Consider the following 22,193-nt stretch of genomic DNA (forward strand, 5'->3'; position numbering starts at 1 on the left):
ACTGAAAAGTCAGAATTATCCAGCGATCGTGGCACCATCCCTTTTGAAAAAAACAGCATCAAACTAGCATTGACCAGCATGGGAATTATGCTGGTCTATGCTGGTTTAGCTGGTGGTCACCAGCATACCAGCACCAAAACACAACATATGCTGGTCTTGCTGGTATGACCAGCATGGGATGCTGGTGTTACCAGCTTGGGATGGTGGTGCTAGTGCTGGTTTGGTGCTGGTTTAGCTGGTGCTGGTTTTGTGCTGGTGTTCACTAGCAAACCAGCACCAAAAAACAACATTTGCTGGTCTTGCTGGTATGCTGTTTTTTTCAGCAGGGATGATAAAAATAAACTCTTTTAATCCCATTGATTACCCTCCGAAGGCCTTCATTAACCCTCTGTAGCCATGTGGATCACTTGTGTGAAGGATGGATGCACTATTTTGGGCTTGAAAGTCGTGGACCCTGGGAAGAGCAAGGTCGACAAAAGGTGGACTCGAAACAGCGGCATTGCGTCAAAAGCAAGTCCTACTTGCCAAAGGCTCCACTGCCTGCACCACCAAAGCTGTACATAGCGTTTGCCAACAAGTAACAATAGACACTCTGATAATATAATGCATGCACTGTAAAAGGTTTTGCCACAAACTTAACTTTATGCTGATATCATAAGACATGATATCACATTATGATATTGCGAGGCACAAGATCATTTATCAAAATACCAAAAATTATATTAACTATTCTTTAAATAAGTGTGAATCCTCTTGTTTGGTGTGAAAACGCATCTAGGATTTAAATCCCATAATATATCCCTCTTTTTTAATAGCAGGCGACTAATGTTGGCCATTTTCATATGGAAAAGCCATTAAATGACAGCCTCAGTTTGAATGTGCTTTCCACTTCTGTGCAGTTATTTATCTGGATGTCAATTCTCATTATCCGTGTTCACCAGATATGTTTGCCCACTGGAAATTTGTGGGAAGGCATATTTCATAACAATATTTCATAACTGAAAGATCGACAACTAGAATAACAAAAATACAACCCAATTACACCGACATCACTTTCATTTGTTTCCAACTGAATGAGACATCTTTTCTAACAGTTCAAAATTCACTCCTATAAGCAACATTTAACTAGCAAAGACAACATAAGTTAAACCTGAGTTTTTAATGTACAGACAGTTCTTGGAAAGCACACTAATGTAAGCGTAGTGTCAATTGTCTCCTTGAAAGCTCCCTGACATAGTAGACGCAAAGGTTTAAATGCCCATCAACACATGCAGGACCTATAAAAAGCATACTGCCTGCCTTCCTACAGTACACTTTATGGTTTTGAAAGATTATACAGTAGTAAGAAAATGAAATACTGTGCTTAGTGATGTTGAATATGTTTATGGATTCCTGGAGAAGGAGCCAAAGTATCCACAAAAAATGCATAAGGGATGTATTTGCCAAGGGAGCAAACTAAACACTGAACTCAAGTAAAAAAATGTTTAACGGGAGGAAAGAAATGTGTGGGTTTGAATCTTTTTTCACCACATTGAGAGACACTATATTTTTACAGGCTTAAAACCAACCCAAAGAAATATGCATGTTGTTGCACATAGAAAATGAACATAAAGGTTTTAATCTTGAGACGCTTTTATCAGCTAAATAATTATCTCTTAATTGACTCAACATGTTTCATAATCACACAACATATGTATTGCACAACAACAAATGCTATTACTCATACCATAATATTTACTAACTGAACATCTGAGACCAAACAAGCTCAGTCAGGCTGTGTCCAAATTTGCCCACTAATTTAAACCCATTGGCATACACTGACTTGCTCTCATTTCCATATTAACCACGAAATTAACACTCATTTACACTATTTGTTTTTTAATTATCACCACCATGAATAGAATGTGGCCAGTTCGACTTAAATAACAAGCGACAACTTTGCCATGGTAAAGGCAATACTATAAGCACATGATCAACTCTTAAGGGCTCATTATAGTTGTCGATTTTCATATATACTTCTGTGTTGTCATCTGCGTTGACGTGCAAACACACATGCAGACTAGAAATAGTAGAGGACTGCTGGTAGACAGTATCCATGCGTTTAACCACAGTAGCAGCGCGACCATCAATGAAGAAGCAGCTTGGTCAGTTTAACCCAAGAAGAAGAAACAACTTGTTGTGTATGTTTAGAGAGGACCAGCAGTAATGGAAGTAAATAAACAGCGACTTTTGTTGCAGTTTCAGCTAAATCGCTCCTCAACTTGGCCCATCTTTGTTCTCACTGTCACAAATGGAAATACCTATGACCAGTTTTTTTACCTGATGGGAGGGGTTCTGGTGTACCAATCACAGCGCTTGAGGTTCGCGTTAAACTGACGACAAGCTGTTAAAAATTTGGCAAGGGTGCACGTCAGGCTACGCAGAGGCTACAGATAACCTACGGCGTGGCTACGGTGTATACCTTACACACGACTATAAATTGGACTTTACTTCAAAACTAAAGTCCAATTTACAGTCGTGCATAAGGTCTATGCCATAGGTTATTATCCGTAGCCCCTGCATAGCTCTGCGTAGCCTGACATGCATCTCGCCAAATTTTCAACAGCGTGTCACGACGCGTACTGTACGATGACACAGAAGTATATATGAAAATCGATGTGTATCGTACGCCATCGCGGCTACGCCGTAGGACGTACGCACAACTATAATGAATCCTTTAAGGCTGAGAAATAAACATTGTACAGAGCCCTTAAGAAAACTAACCATGGTTTATCTATTGTAACCAGTTTAATTTCTAGTAAAACTATAGTAACCACAAACCTAAGAATGTGGTTACCAAATTAAGGTAAGCATACCCCTGGTAAAGAAATGTGACCAGTCACAGAAAGTATAAGTCAGATCTGGGAATCATGGAAATCTGAAGATTTGGAGAAGTTGTGGCCATTTGAATGTAACACATTCAAGAAACAAAAAGTCGAGAAAATAGAGAAGAAAAGTTACACTATTCTCCTGCCGGAAGAGACAATAGTGCTCATTTCCATCTCATTTAGCTAAGCCATACCCCCTAAGCCATACCCCCTGTAAAGCCGTTTTGAGATAGAGATGTTCTAGCATCATATGTAGTACAGAAGTCCGGATCACAATATAAAAAAAATAAACAGGACTTTTTACCTTTGTGTTGATCACAAGTCAAATCCAGTCTGTTTCAGATGTGTGAATCATCCAATGACCATTTTTGTCAACAAATGCGTATAATCCGTGAAATATATATAGTCTATTGTTTACATCAGATTTCGCATGAATGTCTGGTAATAGAATATAATATACAATCTGAGGACTATTTACATCGTAACATGTAAGGGTATATGAGATTACACTTTACGTTCCGGTAAACACATGAACCCGCATTCAAAGTTTGTATTTAAAATAGGGAGGTAGTATAATAGATAATCCAAACAGCGCCGTCGAAAATGTGACGTCTTTTAGGGAAAAGGTTACGACTTTTTTGTGTGTGTTTGACTTCATGCTGCGCTGCAAGAACTGACAGTCAGATGACGTCAAAGTACCGTGAGAGCGAGTCGAAATTAAACTACTCGGTAAGATTTCTTGAAGAGCTCTCGCTGTACTTTGACGTCATCCGACTATGGCAGCGCAAAAAGTCATACAAGCCAGTGATGCGGCTGACGTATTATGTGGCTTACTGTTATCTGTTGTGCCCCAGCTTTTTTTGTGCGCCCGAGCTTTGTTTACAGTCTGGGGAGATGCACGCTGTAAGTTTAGAAAACAAGTCTGAGGAACAGGTCAGCCGCTTCACTACAGTCACGTGACTTCACACAGTTCACAACAGAACCGAATAACCGAATTCTATGAGTATACGCACACCGGCACCGCCAGGTGGCGCCTGTCTGCGCCGCCCAGCTACGACTCAGGAAGTTGCTCAAGTAGCTAATCACATATAACATCATATTTGTCCCAAATCATTAACGATTAACATTGGCTGCTAAATTTTGCATTTTGAAGTAGATGCTATCTGACGAAGCTCGCTCTATTTAATGTGCACTTCCGCTTTACGATACCTCCGAGTTGTCCTATGCTGCGTCCGAAAACTCAAGGCAGTGACTCGTTGCCTCGCTGCCTCATGAGGAAATGACTTCGGAGGCATGAAGGTAGCTCAGAGAAAGACTTTCGGACACACTTCTAAGGCAGCGTGTTTGAAATTTAAACAGAGAGCGCCTTTGTGATAACTAATCACATATTTGAAAACTACAATACTAATTTATCGCTAGAAATGCAATTAAAAGGTGTAAAAAGTGAAAATATACCTTTATTTACACTACATTGGTGGTCCAGTCGCGTCCTTGGCCGCCATTTTATTTTTTCGAACTCGACCAGACTCGACCAATCACATTCTTAATGTACGTCCACGCATAGGTATCTCAGGAGACAGGAAGTAAACCAAACATTGAATTCGGACATGCCTTGATGCCTTGCTGCCTTGGAAAGCTGCCTCAGAAGGCAGCAATTTAGAGTTTTCGGACGCAGCCCTAGACGCGACTCGACGCGGCGCTGAGCTGCGCGTCCAGTGTGTGACCCCCTTTAGGTAATAAAAACAATACAGTTCATTATAAGGTCTTTATACACCACTGATAATATAGTTAATAATGTATATTATATTGCATTTCTGTAAAGAGATCCTTCTAAAAAGTTACACAATACACTTTTAAACCAAATTTATGCATTTCTCACTGGCAAACATATGTGTGTGCTCCCCTTATTGTACAAAAAGCTAGAAAGTAGCGAACGCTTGCTGAAGAGTCGCTAAATGACGTCATACGCACATTGCGTCCCATTTGCATTAATGTTTGTTAATTTTCCTCCTTTCTGACACTACAAATTGTGTTGTAATACAGAGAAAAGACCGACTCATTTATAAATGCTCTACTTTGGTTGTTAGGCTAAACAACAGAACGCGTTTGACGCCAATAAGAATTGCGGTCTACTGAACGAAGCTGAGGTGTGTCCAAAAACTTCAAGAGGGTCTAGCTGCAGCACTTGCACTCTCATTTGCCTCGATAAGAATCCATCTTAGGAAAAACGCTAAAGAGGTCTAAGAGGTCACTAAACTGGCAAAACTGTGACTTTTGGAACAAGAGACTCACCGCGCGTATTTCCACGGTATTCTGCCAAATTCCGCTCGCGACGCCAGACTGAGTGAGGTGATTAGTAGCTTTGGAGCGCGTGATCATGAGTTTCCTACGCCGTCCGCTATCAATCCCAAAATTCAGGTAGAATAGAGACCGTGATACTGGATTTTTGCAGAAACTAACTGCAAATTCTCGTTTAAAACACGTTTTATTTTTTGTGATATAACCCGTGATTTGTATAACGTTTTGTATAAAGTTGCAACGTGTTGCATAGTTTTAATATTTATAGCATACGGTGTAGTAATATAGTAGGCTTTTATATGGCTATTAGGTATGAGTCCATTCTTCACAGAAAAATATTTTACATTGGATGTCATCACTTCTTCTGGCAGATTCTGAAGTGTGCATGTGAAGGATTACTCTCCCCTGAGGCCATGAGAGAGGATTTGTGAATGGAGATGACGCGGTGCAACTGACATTGTACTTCCGGATCTCATTCATAGTCATACTACACACATTCATCATAATATAAAAAAAAAATTATGCTTGTTAAGTTTTTTCTTATTCAGAAAAGAATACTGTGGAGAGACTGTGGACACAACAGCTGCCATCACAAAAGTTCTGGGGTTTCTGTGATGTCATTTCAACGTCATGTTCTACTTCCTTGTGAAGATTTATATACTTCTGAGGTGTTCTGCAGACAACGTATTTTTATAGCATTTTATGCGTTATGGAAATTAATTGACATGGCCCTAGGTTCAAAGGAAAGACACTAAAAGCAATTTTGTTTACTTTCAGAGAGCGTTATGCAGGCAGGCATGTCAGTTTCATCTTAATACTGATACACTGCAATGCATTCCTTAAATGCACTGTAAGTTGCTTTAAAAGATGTCCATGTATGCCAAATGTACGTAAATGTCATAGCTTTATGAGAGGTCATTGACAAAATCTTTTCTGCTGTGCTATTTTCTTAGTTGCCATGCTACGAGTGACAGGATTTTAAAAACAACTTTTGGGTGTCTTAAAACCCCCGTGTTTCCTTTATATGCATCTGTTTAGAAATGCTACAACGTGCCCCTGAGGTAAATAAAATGAATAAACTTGTTTATCCATTTACAAAATAGGAACACTGTGTAAATCCAAAGTGCAAGTATCACAACAGTATATTCATCTTTAAAGGAACAGTATGTAGGATTGTGGCCAAAAGTGGTACTGCAATCACAAAACTGGTGGCCAATACATAACATGACAACATAAACATCAGTTGAGGGCTGCAACTCCACTTTTAAAATGACAATATCCTGGCCAGACCACTGTTGTCAGTGATATAAGTATTTGAAATGAAAATGATTTCTTAATGTCTAGTGACATATCAGGGCCATTTTATGATTAATTGATATACATTTCTTACATACTGTTCCTTTGAAGGATTGCCACACTCAAGGTTTAAAGAACTATCACATTCAATAAGATGATAAAATTGCTTATATTCAGATGTCATAGTTACAGTCAGTACAGTGTAGAAAAGCGTTGCTAACTGGAAAACTAGTTACAATGCATGTTTAATTGGCATGTTCAACTCAAATATAATGGCACACTAATTTGTTTGTGTCTCTGTGTTGGCCTTTTTACACACTGTCTGTGATACTTGAGGTGCAGAACTGAATCAGGATGTATCAAAACTGAAAGATTCACATCAGAACAGATGGAAAAACCATCAAAACGAATCAAGGACTAATTATGCTAAAAGATTCTTCAATCAATGACTTGCAAACTCTCTGATTTAGCCTCTCTCATCCACTGCTTCACCTTTAATGCCGTGCACTGCTACTTCAATTGTAATTTTACGTGAGATTGTTGAAAAAAGCCTTTCAAGTCAGCTACTGTAACATTTCAGGAAGAAAACGCATTATAAAAAAAATACTTGTTCATGTGTAAAGAGGCCTCTTGTTAAACTCGCCGCAATGGTTTTTACAGTGTAATGGGTACAGTACAATGTTCACATTAAGTTTTGTCCTCTAACTTAAAAGCTCCGGCTGCAAATTACACTATCAGAAAAATAATCAGTAAATTATCTCTAGCTGTCACTGGAAAAATACACCTTTCATGTAATTACATTACTTTACAAATTTCGGTAAGACTTTACAATAAGGTTCATTACTTAACATTAGTTAATGTATTAACTAACATGAACAAACCATGAGCAATACATTTGTTACAGTCTTTATTAATCTTTGTTAATGTTAGTTCACAGAAAAAAAGCTGTTCATTGTTTGTTCATGTTAGTTCACAGTGCATTAAGTAATGTTAACAAGATTTTAATATTAGTAGTGTTGAAATTTACATGAACAAAGATGAATAAATGCTGTTTAAGTGCAGTTTATTATTAGTTCACTAACTAATGTTAACTAATGAACCTTATTGTAAAGTGTTACCCAAATTTCTCTCTCCAAAAGTATTTAATTACTTATTACTCATTTCTTTCTAAATCTTATTTAGTAAATAATACATACAAGGATAGGCTTGAAAAATTAATATAAAAGTACAACAATTATTGTGGTCCCTCTTTGGGGTCCAATTCTCACTAACTAACTATTAACTACTTTTACTCCAACTAGCCTATTGCTTATTATTACAAAGTAAAGTAGTTGTTAATTTTAAGTATTGGTAAAAATGGGGAGGGTTAAGAATGTAGAATAAGGTTTTGCCGAATAAGACATTAATATGTGCTATTTAAAGAAACAGTATGTAGGATTGTGGCCAAAACTGGTATTGCAATCACAAAACTTGTGGCTAAAACTGGTACTGCAATCACACAACTAGTGGCCAATACACAAAATGACAACATTTGAGGGCTGCAACTCCACTTTTTAAATGACAATATCCTGGCCATAACACTGTTGTCAGTGATATAAGTATTTGAAATGAAAATGATTTCTTAATGTCTAGTGCCATTTGATGATTAATTTATATAAATTTCTTACATATTGTTCCTTTAATTACTAATAAACAGCCAACTCAGTAATATTAATGTATTACATTTTAAATGTATGTTTTAATGTTAAATATTAATATTAAACAACCAGTTAATAGAATTGTAAACTAGTTACCATTTTTCTTATTAACCAAATTAATATTACCAAAGTATTACCAAAGTATTACCAAAGTATACAAAGTTTTAAAGTTTAAACTTGTACTATTGTACTTGACTGTTGTATTAAAGTATACATAATTGTTCTACAGTCTATAGTTACATCAGAAGTAACTGTAATTAAATTACAGGACAAATAAGAGTAATTCCTTACTTTACTTTTTCAAGGAAAAAGTAATTAAATTACAGTAACTTATAACTTATTAGTTACACCCACTGCTCTGTTGGCACATTTGATAAACATCAGATCCCCGCAATATGAATTAATGCTTAATTAAATGTCTTAACATTTTTGGGGTTACTGTATAAGAAAAATTATCCGTAAGTTAGTATGGTCATGTCTTCATATACATTGACCAAATTCAGATTCTCCGGGTTCATTGTGTGATTTCTACTTCTGGATTGTGCTTATAAATGTATAAAGTTAGGAAACAAAACACATATATTTGATTCAACTCACATCTCCATGACAACAAACAAGAATTCATTCCTGCCACTCAAATGAATAAACGTGAGAGCCATTCATATTACTTCACTGAGCAATGCACTGTAGGGAATCTGTATCAAAGCACAAGTGCGGTATATTTGCCCTGACTTGATTCGGAAATGTACAGCAAATAGGATAAACAAGTAATAGGGACTTCAGTAAACAATTTCAATTTGAAGGTGCATCGCTCTTGAAAAGCAATTTTGATTAACAACTTCCGAGGCGCATGCGATGATGAAATCTGCTGAGTTCACAAGAAGCCTTCATAGTGATGAAAGATAGAGATAGAAACAAAACCAGACAGAATACCCTGATCTTGGAAATATGATCATAGTCTATGTAGACTGTAACATTTTCTTTAGTGCAACTACAAATATCTTAAAGAAATAATAAGTTAATACATATGAAATAATAAATTTTTTAAACAAATTATAAAATATACTAGAACTATATAACACAATACTATTGCAATTTTTATAGCAACTGTTTAGCTACTAAATAATACAGTAATGGCAGAATGGGGAATGCCATTTGACAGTCACATTGCAATTAATGACTGATGTGGCTCTTGGTTTTTCTTTTCAGCAGGCCTGCACGTTGCACCTAGACATTGACAGCATCGCCTGGGGAGTTGACTTTATAAATGGCCATGTTTTTTTTATTCACTTTGCAACTGAGACCTTGTATTGACTAAAACCTGTTTCCTCAACAAGAATCAATGTGCATTTAGAGGGCCTTGCTCTTGTTATCTAGAAAGAAACATTAACTGAACCGTGGTCAGTAACAGGTGTGGATCATGTTCCTTTATAGCAATGATTCTCAAACTGGGGCGGGAGATGATGCCGGGGGGCATTTTTTTTATTCTGTGCAATAAAATCTCAAAAAATTTCAAAAAAAGTTTGTGAACCACTGCTTTGAAGTCTGTTTGAAGGCTGACCGTTTTTCATTTAGCATTTTAAACCCTTTGTAAACAGCATTTGCTGAAGGAAATATAAGTTACATGATTTGCATAAGGGCACAACAACTGTGAATAATATTACGTGGGGACCTCGAACCTACAACCTCATCAGGCACACGATGAGATCTGGTGAATTCACAAGAAGCTTTTATAGAGATCAAAAGGGGAAAGAGACAAAACCAGACAGCTAAACACTTTGATCTTGGAACTACTGCCAATAGGATCAATGTCAATGTAAGACATTATTTTTCAGTTAAAAGTGGTTATAGAAGCTCAAACCTATAACCTTTTTGACCACAAAGCCACACTGCATACAAAAGCTGCACATTGACTGGCATTCCAAAGCACAACATAAAAATTCATGTTTTGTATGTTTAAATCAGCTGTTTTAATAACCAAATATTGAAAAAACAGAACTGTAAAAATGCTCTAATAATGCTTAAAAATAAATCTCACACTTCTAAAAAAAAACGAGAATCGTTTTCTTGACTCCATGATAGTGATAACATGATTCGTCTTGGCCAATAACCTCTATTCATTAAAATATAATATAAATATGTATCAACACAGTGAAACAAGTTATAATGCAAAGTAGCACTTCTTTCAAAACGTCTTATGCACCGCAACTGTACATTTTTAAAGGATGACAGTGTTGAACATATATAGGAAGCTAATGTAATATGTTATAGTAACCATTAATAAAAACCATATGCTTACCAGCATCAGATACCCGGGGCGCAGCTACAAGTGTTGTGAGCTCCATCACCGCAATAACGCACAGGAACGCAGAGTTTTTTATCCTCACTGGTCCTCACATTCACCTGCGACTGGATGTTGCTTTTCCATTTTGCCTTCTGCGTATTCTGCAATGTTTCTGGAAAGCGATGATGAGTAAGTAGCCTACATATGTCTTTCTCTCTCGTACAGCACTAAAATGGTTAAGGTAGCTTGGGCAGCTTGAGTGATGCGGGTGCTGAACACAATACCCAGTTTCAAACTGAGTACGGCAGGTTAGATCACCAGAGGGGGTTCGAGAGTGGGTAATTAGGGAACATAAATTATTAAATGTGCCACATTATATAACTAATATAAATGATTGTTGTGCCACCAGCCCGGTTTATATCGCTATTATTCAGGGAACTAATCTAGTTTGGGTAAGTGGTGCGTTTAACGGCGCGTGAAATTTCACGCGCAAATTAGACTATAATGCATGGCTTATTTAATCCTGGTTTAATTGAAGGAAAAATAATTTGTTGAATACGTTTGTTTATCTTTATCACAACAGATTGCTAAATTATCAGTGCTTCATTGTTTCTTTAAAATTAACTTAAAAATATCTTTCACTTATTATGTTTTTTTTACGTAAACCTGCGTTTATTTCCATATTTGGGCATGTATAGCCTACCTGTCTGTAATTTATATCTTCGTAACTTTTTCCTTAATCTGAGGTTGTTTTTTGAAGTGTGACTTAACCATTTCTAATTTGACTTTTGGAATATACAAATATTTTTGTTACACTGTTTTTGTTGGGTGTTTTTATTTATATAGATTTATTATTGCTGTTTAACCTGTTAATAGCCTAATAAATTAATAATACTTATAAAACAGTTATGCAATAGTTTGACTATTCTGTGGTTTTTGCACTTATCTCAGCTGATATCTCATTTCAATGGAAACTATGCGGACTTCGATTTCTATTTATTCTGTAAAGGACTAAAACGTTTCTTCTGATTTTATCATGAATTGAGATTTGCTCAACATTGTTCAGGTATCTTGTTCTAATTAGTTGCAGTTTTATTAGTGAACACTAGAGGTCAACCACGTTCAAGAAAAAAAATCACTTGACATTCTCCACTCAAGTCTCGCGAGATTATGAATTCCTACGACGCGAACTTCCGGGAACAGTTGTTTGGATAATGGCGGACCGTCAAATTTAGCCAACGGTCGTCCTAACTTATAATTAAACCGGGAAACAGACACCAAAAGGCGGGTACTGGTAACCATAAACTTTAAGGTAGGCATTGATCAATTACTTTCGCATCTGAATGTTCAACAATAGACAACTGGCAGCTAGAAAACCCTAAAGTTAGTTTGTTAGCGAGCCTTAATATTTTAGCCGGTTAGCATCAGCTGCTAGCAATAAGTTTCCTCAAAGAATGTAGAAAGATGGTACTGTATGTCATTTTATATTATAAAAATCGATCTACGATAAATTATTTTTATTGAAAATAGTTGTCTGGGTGGTTGTTAGGTTGGTTACGTTCGGTGAAACTATGTTTCAGTTTCATAACAGTGATGTAGTTTATGTAAAGTTATATTTATGAAATTGACATTTGTGTGTTTTAGTACTGTTTACATACTAACTCTGTTTTTCTTTCCAGCTTTATATTCTTGGTTTTCATTAATGTCTTACTTATACAATGTCCATCTTATGTCTAGTGTAATGTGGTCTTTATGAAGATGTTTAGGTTTTGTATAGTAACGTTAAATTGTATCTAGATTGTTCATCAGTTATAATGAGTTTATATTCACTTATGTGTTTTATAACGATTGTAGTTTTTATTTATTTTCTTAACTAGAACAAAAAAGGTTAGCTAATGTATTGATCGGGCAGTTTCAGTTTCCATGGGAGATTTAAACACTGAGGTCACTCTCAGCTGATGCTGCATGTCTATAATAATAACGCTGAATGGTTGATACTGGGAAAACAATCAATTGCTATAATTAGCTAGAACCTTATAATGGTTTTGACAGTAACTGAAATAGTGAATGTGATTGACTTTATCAGCTGATAGATTGAGTTTTTGACTGTATCCTCAGTCTTTTTTCTCTTTTCACTGCAGGTTGAGTGTTGTACAGAGCCTCCAGCTGACCGATGTGTCCAGAGGTCTGGAATACAAAGTGCACTCATGTATCTCTAAATAAAGCAACTGGAAGGTCAGTCACTTCATTTTAATTTTTGTTGGAAGGGTTTACCATGCCTTTCCTCCTTTACTAAACTAATACTTGATTTGGTTAATTGCAATTGAATAGCTCGGATGCAAAACCCTCTAAGTGTGTCTGTCATGTTTTCTACTAAATGAGCATTTCTATCAGACTCTTAATATATTCTGCTAAGATACCCGTTTTTTCCGAATGGCCCGGGATTGGCATTAAGCGGAGTTTAAGTGAAAGTATTTGATGACAATGTAATACGTGCTGAAAACATTTGGTTAATGTCATTTGTTATCTCATTTTTGATGGAGGCTTTTGCATGTGAGCTCCTCTTTTGTTGATAGTATTGTTTAGATTTGTGTACTTTCATACATTTTCTTTACAATGTTAAGTGATATTTCAGCTATACTGAAATGCAGAGGTGAAATGAAATTACGATTGGATGGCAAAATTCTTAATTTGTGTTTATGGAACATAAGTTTAAAGTGCAGTCTAGATTTGAGTATCTGAAGAGACAGAATATTTATTATTTTAATGGGTCAATAAAATATTTTGTGCTTCTACTGGAAGACATTCAGGCCACGAAAGCTTTGATTCTTTTGCCCTGCATGTTTTGATCACTTTTAAGTGTTGATTATTGCCAGTCCAAAGCACATTATTAAAGTGCTTGTTAAATTTGTTGCACTTTAAATTTAAATCCCTTTGATGGCCAGGTGGGTGTCCCAGGTGTATTCATTATTCCATGAAATACTGGAATCCATGGCAACCCCCACACTGTCCAATCCAATTATATTTGTATACTTGGAAAAGAGGTTTAGCTTCATAAGGGTTAAGCATTAAGGTTTGTAGATGTTAGTTTGTCAGGTGAGAGAATTTAAAATGTCAGTACTGAAACCTAAAAATGGTTTGTTATAAGTAAACCCAAAAGAAATGTACAAACTTCCAGTTTTATCTGCCATGCAGTATTTTGCAAAAATGTATTTAAAATGTAGTACAGAGCTGTGGTGATTACACTCTTAGATTTAGATTAACCCTTAAGTGCATAAATGTTTTGAAAATCATCATTACATATTTGGGTTTTAAAGGGACACTCCACTTTTTTTTGAAAATAAAATACTTTTTTTGAAAATAAAAAAACTTTTTTTGAAAATAAAATACCTTTTTTGAAAATAAAATACTTTTTTTTCGCCCGAAAATTGTCCCCTGCTATTGAAAGTAACCCCGGGAACTATTTTCAGACAGTACGTAATATCACTACGCCTGCTGCAGCCATGTTACAGCAGCAAAGTCCTTGATTATTACGTCAGAATGAGAGTATAGTTCCTAGCCATATCTGCCTAGAAAATTGTAACTTTTTTAATTTCTCGTCGGTCTTACACGATGTAACTACAGAAGAGTCAAGTTTTAAATAGGAAAAATATCTAAACTCTGGTTATTTTTTAGCACGATGCTAATGGTCTAATCAGATTCTATGGATGATGCTAAGCTATGCTAAAAGTGCTAGCGCCAGACCCGGATACCAGCCGAATGGACTCCAAAACGGTAAAAAACAAACTCTAGGGGATCTCTACACTTTCTCATTAGTGATACTAAAATATCAGTTACAGTAAGTGATAAAATATAGCATATGTCGTTATGTTTTCTGTTATCTTTTCCCGCCAGGGTGTTTTTTTTTAAAGGTGCCAACATTTTATAATTTTTACAAAATGTTAAGGCCTTCCAGATTTTTTTTTGTTAAATATATAAACATACACTATATCAAATGAAAGACCAGACTCTCTGCTTTCACAAATAAACATATCATCCTATCTTCATTTGTTCTCTTTTATCACCTCTCAAATAGGGCAAGGTTTCTTCAATAATACCAAATTTTGAGCAAAAAGCTGAGATAATTGCATTTTTGTAAAGCACTTTTAAATTCAGAACGATGATCAAAACATACACAGTTTTTACTGTTTTTGGATCAATGGATGCTTTAGTGTTTTATAAGTTGGGTAAGAGCGATCAGAAACATGGATTGCTGTAAAAACTCATCATTGGCTGGGAAGCTGTTTCTCTTTATCAATAAGATAACTCGCCAATGGCAGGAAAATAGTTAAACAAATGCCCCCCAAAAATAAAAAAAGTTCATTATGCCCGAATCACATTGCGGGTCTCTAAAGATACAGCGCGTCCTGGCATCAATGATGCCCTCAGATGGCATCATGTTCAAGAAGGTTGCGGTTGTGAGTGTTGCCAGCTTCACTTAAAGTAAAGAAGCTTCTGTTTTGTCCACTAATCCAGTGGCTTGTCATAAATAAGAAAACTATTGCCCTGAACCCCCAATACTATTGTGTATCGGCAATCTCACAGGCTGATTACAGGACGATTTCACTATGGAAAATATAGCACAACACTATTCCTAGTGGCAGTGGTTATCATGAGTAAGCCATTGTGGAATGTGAAAGATGTAAAACATGACTTGCTGTACATTACACTTAATTAGACCTTTTGTAAGGCATTGAGCAATAACTAAGTCATAAAACAAAGAAGGTTTCAGTAAAGCATTACACAAAACATGTGCAGTTCATCTGGATTGTTTGTTTTGTTGTTTTCCTCATACCAGACAGATGTTTCTCTCTCTAGAAAAGTGGTCTTACCTGTTTTAATGACTCTTCACCAATGCTTTCTAGCATAGATCTATTATTCACTCACAATTAAATATAAATGCAAAGCTCAGAGGTATATCCTAAGGATGCATTATTCATCAATATTACTCAAAAGGGTTCAGCAGGGGGAGTGAGTTCAGTGTCCCTTTGGAATGGTTTTTGCGTTTGTCAACATGACTATCTCCACAAAGTGCTTTATTTACTCTCAAATAGGCTATTGAATCTTGGTATCGCTAGAGATATACAAGGACAGGGACACAGTGTTATAATGGTAGTAGTGATGCACCGATGCATCGGCCGCCGATATTTATCGGCCGATTTTTGATGAATTTGAAACCATCGGCATATCGGCAATAGCACGAGAAAGGCCGATACCGATTGTTTATTAATTAACCGCATAAAGGCAATGACTTGCATGTCTGTTGTTCAATTAAAATGATTTAATGTTTGGGTGTGCACTAGGACTGTTCCGAATACCATTTGAGCTTCGAAGCTCTAGTAGAAATCAAATCAAATCAAATATTCAAAGCTTCGGAAGGAGGGGCTGAACATATTTTTCTCTTTAATAAAGGCAGGAATCTGTGTGTGTATGTAGCGGCGTGCCTGTCACGCGTGCTGCGAGAACAGCATTAGTGAAACAAAACACCAGCAATACTTTTAATAAGGTAGCCTAACATTTTTCTAACAAACAAACACTCCCGTATCAGAAATTAGAAGCATAGTAATTATTTATTACGTAAAGGGTAACTTAGGCCATTTAAATAAAACAACGTAAATAAATGAACGAATTAATGAAGTTCAACAAACTGTAATAAAACGGTAGCATACTTTCAAAATCAAGTTTATTTACTAACACTTACACCATCCAATATGTTTTTTCATCAGTAAACCAATAAAGAAGATATTTTGCAGAAACCCCAGTGCTCCGTCATGCAAGTCAACCGATCCGCCACGTCATGCAAGTCAACCGATCCGCCACTTTAAGCATATATATCTAATACAAAAGTAATCCCCCATAACTCCGTGTGACATATTGACGTCTTGTGAAGCAAATCAATCCGTTTTTGCAAGAAACTGAACGTTATTTACAACACTATTAGCGTGAATGCCAAAGCAGGAAGCCCGCTTTCCGTTTGAGGCGATCTCTTCTTCTACTGGCTGCGTTTGATGGCTGTTGGCTATGAATGTTGGTCTCTCTGCGCCACCTATAGAGCTGGAGCGTGAAGCGCACTTCCTGCTTGGCAAAAGCATTGCATTAACGCTGTAAAATATATATATATTCGAATCTCAAAACTGAAAATCAAAACGGAACGAATATTCGAACATTCTGGTCCAGCCCTAGTGTGCACTATACTTAAGCACAGACAGAAAACCTTTGTTGAGCTGGCTCAAATGTCTTGGACAATAAAAGAAACAGACTGCACAAGAAGTCCAACTTTTTTTGAAGTAGCAATATTTATACTCTGTTTAAAGAAATAGCACTGGCATTATTTATGTTTATTAAAGAAATCCATTATATGTAAAAATAAATTTTTAATGTTGTTAATAAAAGAAATGCTGAATAGCAAAAACCACCTTTGAAGGTTGTCATGTTGTCTTATTATATTTGTTTTAGCTTAATTTGTGCCTCTTATTATGTTGGTCAGTTGAATGTTAATTAGATACTAACCATGTTCAGTAAAAATAATTTGATGCAGAAATAAACTAGCTAATAGAACAACTGTATAGTGTTGTAAAGTGTTTAATATCGGTATCGGCATCGGTATCGGCCAGAAGTTGTCTGTTTAAATCGGTATCGGTATCGGCCCAAAAAAATCCTATCGGTGCATCCCTAAATGGTAGTGCTTAAGACAGGGTCATCGAAACGTCTTAAAAAGCTCTGTGACCGTCACATGTCTGGGATTCAACAAAAACATAATTCTTTGTCATTGCATGAATCTTAGTTTTGGAGAAACGGCAAATGAAATTGCCCGGAGGCCTATGATTGAGTTTTATTCATAGTCCTCACTTTAAGTGTTATCATATTAGCCAACATACTTAATAAACAAGCACATAAGTGGGCAGGAGAGTGTATACCGTGAATTTGGTAAACATTGGTTAAACTTGTCATATGGTCAGATCTAAAGCCTCCATCAACATAAGCAGAATCCACCGTGTACTGCGAATGGAAGAAGCATGTGTCTGAGTCCTGCTTGAGAGGTTAAAATCCAAGCAACAAGCTACTGCCAAAGGAAACAATGGCTGACAGCAGATGTTGATGAGATAATTGGCTATTTAACGTGGTCTGTTTTCCTTTTCCCAGGTTGGCATAGCGATGTGGAGTCGCTTCCGTAGTGAGGCAGGGTCGGCAGCGGGCGTCCCTTCCCAGCCTACCCTCGCTGGGCAAGACAACAGAAGAGGTTGGCGCACTTTATACTTGAATCTAAACTTGAGCACCTTATGTAAGCTGTGTAAATATTTGTTGATGTTAATGTTTGTCTCTCAGCAGAGATATCAAATGCATGGAATACTCTGAACCAGACCAAAGCTGCAGTAAGTATTTCCTAACCTGTTTTTCAGGTTTGGGCAATTTTATGATAGAAAAGAATGATAACTTCAGATATGACAAGGAAGAAATAAATGCATGACTATTTATAGGTTCATGATCACCCTGTAGGTTTTGTAGATCTGTAACATTAGTCCCATGAGTGTGGTCTTGTCACAGTTAAGGCACATTGAGAATCGTCTGGAGGCAGCACCAGGTACAGGAGTGCTACTGGATTCGGTGCAGGAAACAAAGAAAACATCTGGTAGTGGCAGTCGAAAAATAAGTCGCAGAGGTGAGAGAAACATATAAGGAGTTCAGATGAAAAACTCTAAGTGTGTTTTTTTTGTAAATTAGCATTTTTGATCAGGCTCTTATGTTTAGGTTTATTAATTTCACTTTAATGGCAATAAAAGCTTATTAGTTAGTAATTGAAATGCCTTATTTTCACTTTATTCATTTTATTGGTATTGAACAAATTTGACTGACTTTTGCTGCAAAACCCTCTAAGTGCATGCAAGCTTTTTTGGCAGAAACCTCAACTTCTTAAAAAATCCACTTCTTCGTACAAGAAGACATAGGAAAAAGTTACAAAGTCACTAAAGATGCAACTAAAAACTGTGTTTTCTGGCGCTCTGCCACAAAATCAACATTGCCACCACAAATAGATTTTTCATGATGACATTTACATTTTTATGTTCATTTAAAACGCCTTCATTCATTGTTGCGAGCGCTCAGCGGCACCTCTCTCGTGCGTGTGCGTCGACAGTGCCTCTCTCACATGAGTGAAAGAATTAAAAGTTGGCGGTGTTTTCCATGTGCATTCCTCTGTGTACTTGTCTTCTCACGTAAACGTCAACAGGTGTTACTGACAGAAAAGACGACTGATTGAGTTTATCATGACTTAATGAAAGGTTAACAGTGTTTTCCCACACACACACCAGTTCTCTGTGTGCTTGTGCGCGAGCTCTCTTCATCTCTATGGTGTGCGGTATGCCTGCACATGCCTTCTGTAGAAACTCTGTGTAACAGCAACAGTGTATTCTGTCATATTTTTTTATTTGCGCCAAATTGTTTGCGATGTCGCGTTTATAAATCAGGATTTTAGTAGTAGTTAAAGTAACAATTAAGGTTATTGGGTCGTGTTTAGTCACTATTTTAGGGTGCTTTCACACCTGCCATATTTAGTTTGGTTGAATCCTACCAGAGCTCCAAAAAGGCACCAAAAACGGACCAAACAAGCGGACCGAGACCTCCTTGAAGTGTTTGTTGACAGTTTTAATTAGCCACAATGGCAGGTCACGGACATACCTGGAGTTGGGAGGAGGTGCGGAGCCTCAGAATTTTGGTGGCTTTCCCGTTTGCAGTGCATTAAAGCGTTGTTTTCAAGCCGCATCCGTGCTATATTCTGGAAATGAAGAGTTTGTCTAGAGTGCTGTATACAACAGTGTTCCCCACCGGGAAATTATTAAAGTCAGAATGTAAAAAATAAGAGACTGAACCACACATAAAGGCGTGCTGTAATCCATGTCATTGCCACATTCGGGTTGTATTCAGGTCCAAGTAGTCATAAGGGACATAAGTTTGAATTTGATCCAATGTCGTTTCTTATGCCGTCATTTATCCAATTCATCTTGCGTGCACTTAGAGGACTTTGCTTAAAAATCAACGTGTTGGATTCTGCCAACAAAGCTGTATTTCTAAATTCCCTAAGGCCAGGATTAAGTGGATTCAAAGGAAAGCAAAGCAAAAAACATTACGTTTTGATGCCATTTTAATTTATTTAAATCAGGGATTTGAGATTTTGGAAGTTCGTTACAGTCATTGAAAATGAAACTGCAGCCGCCCAGGCAAAATTTCGGAACTCCGGAACCAATTAGGCTTCATTATTTTATGCGATTTTGTTCTGTTTACGCTATGGGAGAAGTAATATAGAGCTCGTCCCTCTTCGTGCTCGTTCCCGCGATGTTCTTGCATCTTATAAAAAGAATATTATTGGAAAGATAATGTTACTGCAGTATTGTTGTAGTTATGTTTTAGGTTGACTGGTAAAAAAATCTAATCGAGAATCGGTCAAATGTTCTGAAAAAATCTATAGTAAATGTTTTGCCAAATCGCCCAGCACTAACCAAAAGCATTCAGTTAATATCATTATCTCATTATCAGAGTTTTTTTTTATCTAGAGTTAATTTTTTTTGTTAGTTAGCTAGTTTAGTTAGTTAGTTTAGTTAACTTTTATATCTGAGCTTCTCTTATATTTTTGTTCTATCCCTAACCTAAACCTAACCCTAAATTGAATTAAAACGCATCAACCAAAGAATAAAGATCAGATATCGTCAGCACTGCTATTAGTGATGCAAATAAGAACAAAACACTGCATGGTTTTATGGAAATGTCTTATCACACAGTGACCTGCCCACAGATAAGATTTGCAAGACATATCCTCTTTATTCTCTAGTGGTTTGCCTCTGCGCATTACTTTATTTCTTAGCTAGGTGTTTGCCATGTACCTTAAATTTGCTATCGGACCACACCAATATAAATATACATTGTTGAATGTAAAATAGTGACTCATTACAGAGCTGTTGCATTTATGCAGTGTTTTACGTTTCATGTTTATACTACAGAAGGGCGTCATGTGGAGGAAAGTGGGTCCAAGTCCAAAACACGAAGTCGGCGGAGTCCAGACAAAAGTTCCCGTAGTCCCCTGAGGAACAGTACTCTGGACAACAGCGCCAAGAGACCCAGCGCTGTGGAGTTCAGAGAACCACTCGCTTCTTACAGGTAAATATTTCAAAATGATTCATCATGTAGGAGGAACTAGATCATCTCTGCTTATTTTAAAGAGGTGGTTTTCTGTAACACTAGTTCATTATTTGCTTATCTGATTACAATATAAATGATTATATTCAAAACATGCCAATGTTGAAGGAATTCCATGCTTTGGAGTATGCAGAAGTCGAAGAGTTCATGCTTTGTACTGATTGATTATGCATAAGCTCGCTGTTTAAGCTGGTTAAACCAGTAAGATATCTAAACAAGGAACCATCACTTCTGCTTCCATCTTTGCTGTGCATGTTTATTTGACACTTCCTCCTTCAGTCCTGCTTGTGTAGATTTTCTCTTAGAAATCATCTCAAGGACTCTTCATGTAAACACAATTTGTCTTGTTTACATAGGGAAGTATCTCCACTGCCAACGCCCCAGACCCACTCTGAATCAGATGCCCTCTTGCTACCAACGGAGGTGGGCGTCTCTCACCCAGACCTCGCTTTAAGCCAACTGGTATATCAGCGTGACATGCAGATTGCAGATCTGGACAGCACACACTCCTCTGCTGTAGATGGCACATCTGTACGCTACCTCAACGATGTGTCCGCCCTCAACGCCATTCACCAACCAGATTTAGCCACAACGGGGTCGGAGGTCAGTCTTAAGACACACTTGCATGCTGAGACGTCTCGCGCTTCCTCTGCGTCTAGCCCAGGCTCGCACCGATTGGAGAACCTGCGACGGGGGCAACCCGATGAGAAACTGGATAAGTTGAAAGATATAATCCGCAGACAGAGGGAACGGCTGGAAGAAAAGTCAGATAGGCTTATGGGATACCTGGAGCAGCCTGTGGGAATAGCGGGAAACGGTTACACGGCACCTACTGTAAAAGTTCGAAAAGTGGCCCAAGCTCCTCCAGCACCTATTTATAAAGGTAAGCCGACTTTAGTTAGGTGAATTGGGGGATTGAAAATCTAGGATAGCCTAATAGTCAAAGTGGGCCGATAATGTGAGATAGCATATAAGGGGCTTCGCTAGAGCTATCACCATTGTAAATTTGAGCAAGGCACTTAACCTCAGGCTGTTCCTGCCGTAAATGTACTGTAAGATACTTGAGGTAAAAGCATCAGCTAAATGTTTTATGAGGTTGTTTGAGTAAGCAGAACCTCATTGCTGTTTTTCTTCTGTTGTCATCTAGGCTTTAACCCCAGTGAGACTACGATCCGCACAGCTGATGGGAAAGTATGGGCAGAAGAGGACTTAAACCGACAAATATACAAAGACCTGACGCAACATCTAACAGGTACGCATGCACATGAAAACGTTGCAATGTTTTGAACATTCACATCTATTTGGTTGTCTTTTTTTAAACAAGTAATGCCATGAAGGTCAATTACTGCTGTCTTTGTCAAAGTAACTCTGCATGTATTGTAAATTGGATGTTTATTTGTCGGGCGAATTCCGAAGTATAGTAATTTTTTACGTGTACGCGAGGTTCTTCGTACAGTGTGTGTGACACAATTTTTGTCATCATAAGAGGGCGTGGATTAGGGTGGTCCTTATTTTTCAACTTTT

The 22,193-nt window shown here is 37.2% G+C and overlaps 2 protein-coding genes across 17 annotated transcripts in view; one reads left to right on the top strand and one right to left on the bottom strand.

Moving 5' to 3' along the window:
• cacna1ea (calcium channel, voltage-dependent, R type, alpha 1E subunit a) overlaps positions 1 to 10,707 on the bottom strand; it is a 185,371-nt gene extending 174,664 nt beyond the window's left edge. For 6 of the 7 annotated variants that reach the window (XM_073868045.1, XM_073868048.1, XM_073868043.1 and 3 more), the window contains exon 1: positions 10,458 to 10,706. The gene's annotated coding sequence lies outside the window, so the exon portion shown is untranslated. Of the gene's footprint in view, positions 1 to 10,457 lie in introns of all 7 variants that reach the window. The other variant, XM_073868041.1, reaches the window with a different exon arrangement.
• A 919-nt stretch (positions 10,708 to 11,626) lies between these two features.
• Positions 11,627 to 22,193, top strand: part of cep350 (centrosomal protein 350) — a 55,049-nt gene continuing 44,482 nt past the window's right edge. For 7 of the 10 annotated variants that reach the window (XM_073868049.1, XM_073868054.1, XM_073868055.1 and 4 more), the window contains exons 1-8: positions 11,627 to 11,754; positions 12,584 to 12,677; positions 17,625 to 17,721; positions 17,808 to 17,854; positions 18,027 to 18,141; positions 20,474 to 20,630; positions 21,026 to 21,552; positions 21,817 to 21,921. In XM_073868049.1, the coding sequence (XP_073724150.1) occupies positions 17,637 to 17,721; positions 17,808 to 17,854; positions 18,027 to 18,141; positions 20,474 to 20,630; positions 21,026 to 21,552; positions 21,817 to 21,921 (1,036 nt within the window). In that variant the 5' untranslated portion in view covers positions 11,627 to 11,754; positions 12,584 to 12,677; positions 17,625 to 17,636. The remainder of the gene's footprint in view (positions 11,755 to 12,583; positions 12,678 to 17,624; positions 17,722 to 17,807; positions 17,855 to 18,026; positions 18,142 to 20,473; positions 20,631 to 21,025; positions 21,553 to 21,816; positions 21,922 to 22,193) is intronic. The other 3 variants (XM_073868051.1, XM_073868057.1, XM_073868059.1) reach the window with 1 other exon arrangement.

The sequence above is a fragment of the Misgurnus anguillicaudatus genome, chromosome 5 (assembly GCF_027580225.2).
Source record: "Misgurnus anguillicaudatus chromosome 5, ASM2758022v2, whole genome shotgun sequence".
NCBI classification, from domain to species: domain Eukaryota; kingdom Metazoa; phylum Chordata; class Actinopteri; order Cypriniformes; family Cobitidae; genus Misgurnus; species Misgurnus anguillicaudatus.